Source organism: Pipra filicauda, unplaced genomic scaffold, assembly GCF_003945595.2.
Source record: "Pipra filicauda isolate LSUMZ 115617 unplaced genomic scaffold, ASM394559v2 scaffold85_size2586006_pilon, whole genome shotgun sequence".
In the NCBI taxonomy this organism is placed as follows: domain Eukaryota; kingdom Metazoa; phylum Chordata; class Aves; order Passeriformes; family Pipridae; genus Pipra; species Pipra filicauda.
In genome coordinates this window covers 2,305,099-2,312,000 of record NW_024105042.1, presented here as the reverse complement: position 1 = coordinate 2,312,000, position 6,902 = coordinate 2,305,099, and the positions used below count along the sequence as shown (strand labels likewise).

General features: G+C 56.1%; 1 protein-coding gene and 1 long non-coding RNA gene across 2 annotated transcripts; one reads left to right on the top strand and one right to left on the bottom strand.

The window, feature by feature from the left end:
- Window positions 1–566: 566 nt before the first annotated feature.
- LOC120325157 lies at window positions 567–2,828 on the bottom strand. The gene is made up of 2 exons (XR_005567037.1): window positions 2,661–2,828; window positions 567–840 (listed from the first exon to the last, which is right to left on the bottom strand). It is a non-coding gene; the product is annotated as an uncharacterized LOC120325157 (long non-coding RNA).
- A 1,449-nt stretch (window positions 2,829–4,277) lies between these two features.
- On the top strand, window positions 4,278–5,412 carry LBX1 (ladybird homeobox 1). Its single transcript, XM_027738720.1, has 2 exons — window positions 4,278–4,602; window positions 4,910–5,412. The coding sequence occupies exons 1-2, from the start codon at window positions 4,278–4,280 to the stop codon at window positions 5,410–5,412; spliced, it is 828 nt and encodes a 275-aa protein (XP_027594521.1).
- Window positions 5,413–6,902: the final 1,490 nt, after the last annotated feature.

The following is a 6,902-nucleotide window of genomic DNA, read 5'->3' as shown; positions in this document are numbered from 1 at the left end:
GACTAGAACAGGGACCTCGGATCCCGCCGTGGCTCTCCCTCCTCCGGGCTTCACGGCGGGTCCCACTGGGCACTCTCCGCCTCTCGGCACCCGGAGCCCAAAACTTGGGTGGGGGTTGCTTAAAGACAAAAATAACTGTTATTTCCTAGGTTCCCGGCTCTCCCTCCCGGCTTTTGCGAGATGCTGTGCCAGGACTAGCTGTCACCTCGAGGGCACAGAGTTTTGCTCCTCTCCACGCTGCTAACAGGGAGCAGTAACGTGTTTAGACCACTTAAACTAGGCAGACATAGCTGGGAGCCATGCACGGCTCAGCTATGCCGGGAAAGGAGGTGTCATTTGTACACAGTTACTTTGGTGATCAACACTTGAATGATATATGCCGCCTGCTTTAATTATATTCCTGTGACATTTTCCTGGACAGGAGCGGGCCGCGCACAGCCAGAGCCAGGCAGCCCCGGGAGTGCCCTGCTGCTGGCCGCCGGGCCTGGGACTGTTCCGGGGAGGGCATGCACGCCGACCCCCCGAAATACGGCTCTGAGGACGGCGAGGGGAAACGCCTCCAAAGATGCTATCCATAACCACAGATTTATTTTTTTGTTGTTTGCCCACTCACAAATAGTTTCGGATTCAGCGGCAGTTTTCTGCTCCGTGGAGGAGGAAGGGCCGCAGCTTTTCTGGCTTTTCTTCCACAGAAGAAGGCAGGGACCAGGAGGGACGCTTCCCCGACGGTTTCAGGGGACTCCGTCATCCATCCCCGGGTACACCCAAGGGCCGCTGTTCCTTCCAGCCCTGCTCGCCTCCCTGCCTCTTGACCGGGGACCCCACTCAAACTTCCCGTACCTGCACCAGGAATAGATCAGTGACAGGTACCACTCAGAGCGGTTGAAGCAGGCAGAAGTGGGGAGATCGGAGCGCATCGGATGAGGGTGCTTTCCCCCAAACGACCTCAAAGCTGGGACGCACGACTACCAGCTGCCTTCCGGAGGGCCGGGCAGAAGAGCCCGGCAGGATGCGAAGCTCCGTGGCGGTGGCTGGAGCAGGCCCCCGGCTGTCCTCTGTGCCCCCTTGCTCCCCGCGGCCCTCTGAGGACAGGGAGGTGCAATGGGACATGCTGGGGAGGGGGGGGGGGGCACTGAGGGTCTCTAATTCGGGGTTGAGTGCCAAGAGGGCTGCCGAAAAGAAAATTAAAATAATTAAATTTCAAGGGGTGAGAGGGGGGATGCTGAGCTCTCCCGCTAAGCCAGGGTGGGGGCGGCCCAGCTTGCCCCTCCTCTGATTTTCGGCCACCCCGGAGCGCAGAGAGGGAGTCGTTTGCAAGGAGCGAGATGCAGTGGTTGCAAAGGCAAAGTGAGCGCAGGGAAAACGAACCCAAATCCGCCAAAGGCGCCACCGGGCAGCCAAGAGCACGGGAGAGAGGGGAGTCTGTCGGAGGCCGTCGGGACGGCCACTGAGCGCCGTGGGGCTCGGGGGAAGGAGGGCCGGGACCTGCTCCCTTCCCTCTCAGCCACCCCTTTTCTCAGTGAGGTGCTGTCCGGGGGGGACACTGGGTACAAGGGCAAGCGTCAGGCCTGGAGCCATCGGGCTGAGCTCATGCAAGGCATGAACCCGGCTATCCCCTGACAGGCAGCGACCGAGGCAAACGAAGAGAAGTCCCTCTGTGCCGGAGTCTGTACTGAGGCTGCTGTCCGCCTTCGGCTGGGCTCTGCCTCTATTAGGGAGCCAAAAAATAAAAACAAAAACAGGGGGCATTTAGAGCCCTGTCCTGCAGCGTAGGCAAAGAGGGGAGATGCGGGCTGGAGGGACAACAGGGGATTGAAAACGATTTTCAGGGTTTCGCTGTGTCTGGCGCACTTTTGCCCGTGCCCTGAGTTGAACGGGCTGCACTCGAGATGGGGGCGCAAGTTGTGCCCCGGGTCTGCGCTCCGCGGGGAAGGCTGCAACCGCTAACTGGCAGGGCCTCGGAGCATCCCATACGCCGTCCAGCCCACCTAAACTCGCATCCAGGAATGAGACTCTTTTTCTTTCGGTTTCCCCCCTTTTTTTATTTTTTAAAGTCTTATTTCTGTAGTTACAACACCAGCATTCCCGTCCGAGTTCTCAATAAAATCCGAATCTGACATAAAACGCCACGCTAGAAAATAATGTGAGGGGACACAAGGGAGAGGAGGAAAGTCTCTAATTGGTTAAAATATGTTTAAATCACTTCATAAAACCCAAGCAAAGCGAAGCAAATAATCCACCTAGCAAAGCAAAGAAACCAGACGATTTAGAATCAGTGTAATTCGCTCCCCCCTCAACCGACTACCCCCCCCCCCCCCAGTTCCTCGCAGTATTTGATATGATGAATAACCCAATATAGGCCTTTAAAAATAGGTCACTGCATAAAGAGACTCCCAGAGAGCTATAAAAAATGGGAAGAGGGCGCTTTAAGGAGAGGAGCCATTTGCTTCTTTTGTGCTTGTTTGGTACCTAGCGGCCTGGGAGCTGCCAGCCGTCCTCCTCCTGGCCCTCAAGGTGAGGAGGGAAAGTTGTGGTCGGATCTGGCCCCAGCCTCTCCTCCCGCTCCACCGCCCCTCCAACCACCGCCCACCCCGTCCAGCCCCGGCCCGCGGGTCGCGGGTCGCGTCCCGGCCGCCCCACGGGGACCGAGGGGTACTCACGCCTGAGGTGGGGACCAGGCTGCTCACTCCCAGCTCTGGGCTTTGTCTCCGTCCCTGTGGAACGGCGAGGCACAGGCGGGATGGTGGCCCGGGTGAAAATACTGAGGAGCGGGTCTGCCCCTGCCGCGCCGGGCCGGGTTCCCCCGGGAGTGGGGGCACAGCAAACCCCGCGCCGCTGCCCCTCTCCAGAGCCGCCCATGGGCTCGCAGCAAAAGGCCTCGGACTGGAAACCGGCCCTCCCCGGCCCTTTCCCCCCGCGCTGCCCCCGGCCAGGACTACCCGCCATCCCCGGCGCCAACGGAGCCCAAGAAGCCGCCGACGTCCCGCGAACGAACACGGCCCGCGACCCGCCGCGCAACCTCTCCGCGGGCACTCTCGGCACCGGCACCCTCCCAGAGGGGCCTGCTCCCGCCCCGGACTCCGCAGCCCGCTAAAACACAGGGCGCTGGGAAAGAGGAGCACAACAAATTCGGCGGAAACCTTCGGATTTTATTGGAAAGGAAAGGTCTGCCTTACCTGGAACCAGGCTCTCCCCTTCTTCCCCTCATTTAAAAAAAAAAAAAAAAAAAAAAAAAAAAAATCAAACGGCTCTGCGTAGAGCCGGAGAGAGACATTTTAAATAACCTGGTAGCCGAAATTAAAAGGAGGAAGAAATGGAAGAAAAAACAAAAAAAAATCTCGGGGGGAAGAAAAAAATATATACGGTCGGATATTTTTCGTTTTGGTTTGTTTTCCCTTATTATTTTTCACTATACTGTATTATCCTGATGCAATAAAGGTTGGTTTGTAATGTAATTTAAAAATATATATGTCCAAACAAATAGCAGGGCCAGAATATGACAAGTGCATTCAGCATTATAATTCAACTGGGCTCCACCTCCATACCGCCTCCTAATTAATGGGTCTCCGAACTTGCAAAAGCCTGCATTGGACAGAGAGAGAGAGAGAGAGAGAGAGAGGGAGAGAGAGAGAGAGAGAGAGAGGGCGAAAAGTGTCATTGAAGATAATTGATTACCTCCCAATCAACAATAACTTGTTAGCAATAGTCAATTACCCCATCTCTTCTTGCTTCTTTCCCCCTGGTCCGAGGTCTCGGTGCGAGGGCTGCTCTCCCCCTCGCCGAAGTCTGCTTTTTCTTTTTCTTCTTCTTTTTTTTTTTTTTTTTTTTTAATATTACTTTGGGGTGGGTATTCGCTGGGGGGGGGCAGGGAAAGTGCTGTGATTTGGGGTGTTTCTTAAAATAGCAGCAAGGAAGAGAAAGGAGAGGAGAGAGAGAGAGAGAGAGAGAGAGAGAGTGAAGGGAGAGAGGGGGGGAAAAATCTCCGACCCAAAACCCTGGGACAAGAGGTACGGCAGGACCACCTCTCGGCGAGGGACCGACGGCAGCTCTGCTCCTCTCCGCGCCCGCCCGCCCGCCGCCCGGCCCGCCCGGCCCGCCGCCCGACGTGGCTCTCCCCGGGAGGACCCGGGGCTCCTCCGCCGGAGTTGGAGGTGGGCTTCAACTTTTGCTCGCTGTCTTCGCCGCCGTCACCCCGCGGTCCCGCCGGGGACTTCTGCCCGCGGCAGCGCATCCCCGTCGCGGGTGGGGAAGGCAGCCCCGCGCGGCCCGGCCCCACCATGACTTCCAAAGAAGAACCCAAGCCCTCCTCGGGGGAAGAACGGCGGCGGAGCCCCTTGGATCACCTCCCACCGCCGGCCAACTCCAACAAGCCCCTCACCCCCTTCAGCATCGAGGACATCCTCAACAAGCCCTCGGTGCGGAGGAGTTACACCCTCTGCGGAACGGCACACCTCCTGTCCGCTGCGGAGAAGCACCCCCCGGCCGGGTTGCCCCTCTCCGGCCGGGCGCTGCTTTCCCAGACCTCGCCCCTCTGCGCCCTGGAAGAGCTGGCCAGCAAGACCTTCAAAGGGCTGGAAGTCAGCGTGCTGCAGGCGGCCGAAGGTAAGACCCCCTTGGAGTGGGGGGATCCTCCAGCGGGTGGGTGCCCCACTCCTCCCCACGGCCTGGTTTTCCTTCTCACCTCCCCCACCCCCCCACCAGCTCCCGGGGTGTCGCATGGGATGGGATGAGGGGGGTCCCTTGGCGGCCGGTACCCGGCGGCATCCTCGCCCCGCGGCCCTCGGGGTGCAGGAGCGGCTGCTCTGCCCCACTCCCTCCAGATACCGACGGGGCAGGGGTGTGGGGGCCGGGGGCTCGGGTCGGGGGGGGACATGTAGAAAGCGGGTACAATCTGGCGGCTCGTCGGCAGGCCGGGACGGGATGACGATCTTCGGGCAGCGGCAAACGCCGAAGAAGCGTCGGAAGTCGCGGACGGCCTTCACCAACCATCAGATCTACGAGCTGGAGAAGCGGTTCCTCTACCAAAAATACCTGTCGCCGGCGGACCGGGACCAGATCGCCCAGCAGCTGGGGCTCACCAACGCCCAGGTCATCACCTGGTTCCAGAACCGCCGCGCCAAGCTCAAGAGAGACCTGGAGGAGATGAAGGCCGACGTGGAATCGGCCAAAAAGCTGGGCCCTAACCCCGCCGTGGACATCGTGGCCTTGGCTGAGCTGGAGCCCAGCGCCGAGGGAAGGGGCAAGGCGCGGCCCGGGTCCCCGCCGCCGCCCCCCGCCGCCGCCCGGGAGCCCGGTGCCCCGCCACCGCCCCGCCCCGCCTCGCCCCCCACGGAGCGGCCCCGCAGCCGCCGGGACAGCGAGGAGGAGGAGGAGGAGGAGGAGGAGGACGTGGAGATCGACGTGGATGACTGAGGGGCGGCCGGCGGCCCCCCCCACACCCCCTAGCCCTCCCCCCCCATCCCGACAGCTCCAAACCGGCACCCTCGGCCCCCCATCCCGGCCCCGGCAGCACGGCTGGGCGGCTGCTCCCCTCGGTCGGAGCAATAAGCAATAGAACCCCACCACAGACACACACACATCCCGATTAATTTAGGGTAGAGTCGATATCCCTCCGCCTGCCACATCTTCGGAACGGTGCAATTACGGACGGCTTCTGTATAAATATTTAAACGTATATATTGGATTTTTTTCCTTCCCCATTCTTTTTGAGGTTTTGATTATTATTTTTTTAATAGCTATCAATGATGATTATTTTATCTAAAAGGGAGAGGCATAACCTTGGAATAAACTCGGCTTCCAGCAGATGTTTGGGAAAGCAGTTGTTTTCAAAGACTTCCGAAACGAACCACTTTAGAGAAGATTTAAGTTAGGCTTAAAACGGCAACAGCAAAGAATTAGCCAGTTTCCTTTCCTTGCATGTTTCGAATGTGCACGAACTAATTTTTTTTCTTTTAAAAATATTTTTTCTTCTGCAATCTGGGGAACTTGGGGCTGGGCTATAATGCAAGTTGAAAAATATATACTTTCTTTTTTTTCTAGAGCATAGAGATTTGTCTCCAATGCAATTTCTGCCTCATTTTACCAATTAAAAGCTATTTTTACCATTTTCTGCTATGTTTGTGCTTTTATTAAAAGCTGCCTTTCGTATTTTTGATATGAAGGTGGTAACAAAAAAAAAAAAGGAAAATGAAAAAAAATCCTAGAATTATTTTTTACTCTTTTTAGAATTTTTGCATGCTATGGAAATAAAAAAGGACAAATCCCAAGATCACTACATTTAAATATTACACTATAAATTAATAAAAATGTACAGATTTAAGACTTGTTTTTGTTTGAATTGTACAAATTTTAAAAGGCCTGCTATTTAAGTTCCGATAGGGACAATGTCGCTTTATTTACTGTCTCTTAGAATTGTACAGATAGCTCTTTTTTCCGATACAATAAAATCTTTACCATTTTAATATACTTTTTGACGTCCTTCTTTGTGACCGAAAAAACACTCCGTCGGTCCGAGGTTACGCCAGACTTTTCTACCACAGAGATCTCCCATCCCGTTTGCATTTAAAGTTACTTTATGCACAGTACCTGCAAGAAAAATGACGGGAAAAGAACACACGAGAGAGACCTTTATTATTATAATTTCTTTTTTTAAGGCTCATGCCAGGTAGAGCTTAGCAGAGGGAGAACGCGGCAGATCGATAAGGCAATAGGTGCAGGCAGCGCTTCCCGGGCGCGGGGGATGCGCAGCGGCAGCGGGAGAACGGCGGGGCGAGCAGGACCACCGGGCACCCCCCACCCGCCCCGCCGCTCCCGACGCCAGCACGGCATTTCCAGCCCGAAATTGGAGAGGAAAGGAAGGGGGGGAGGAAAAAATAATAGAAAGAAAAAAAAAATCTGAGTTG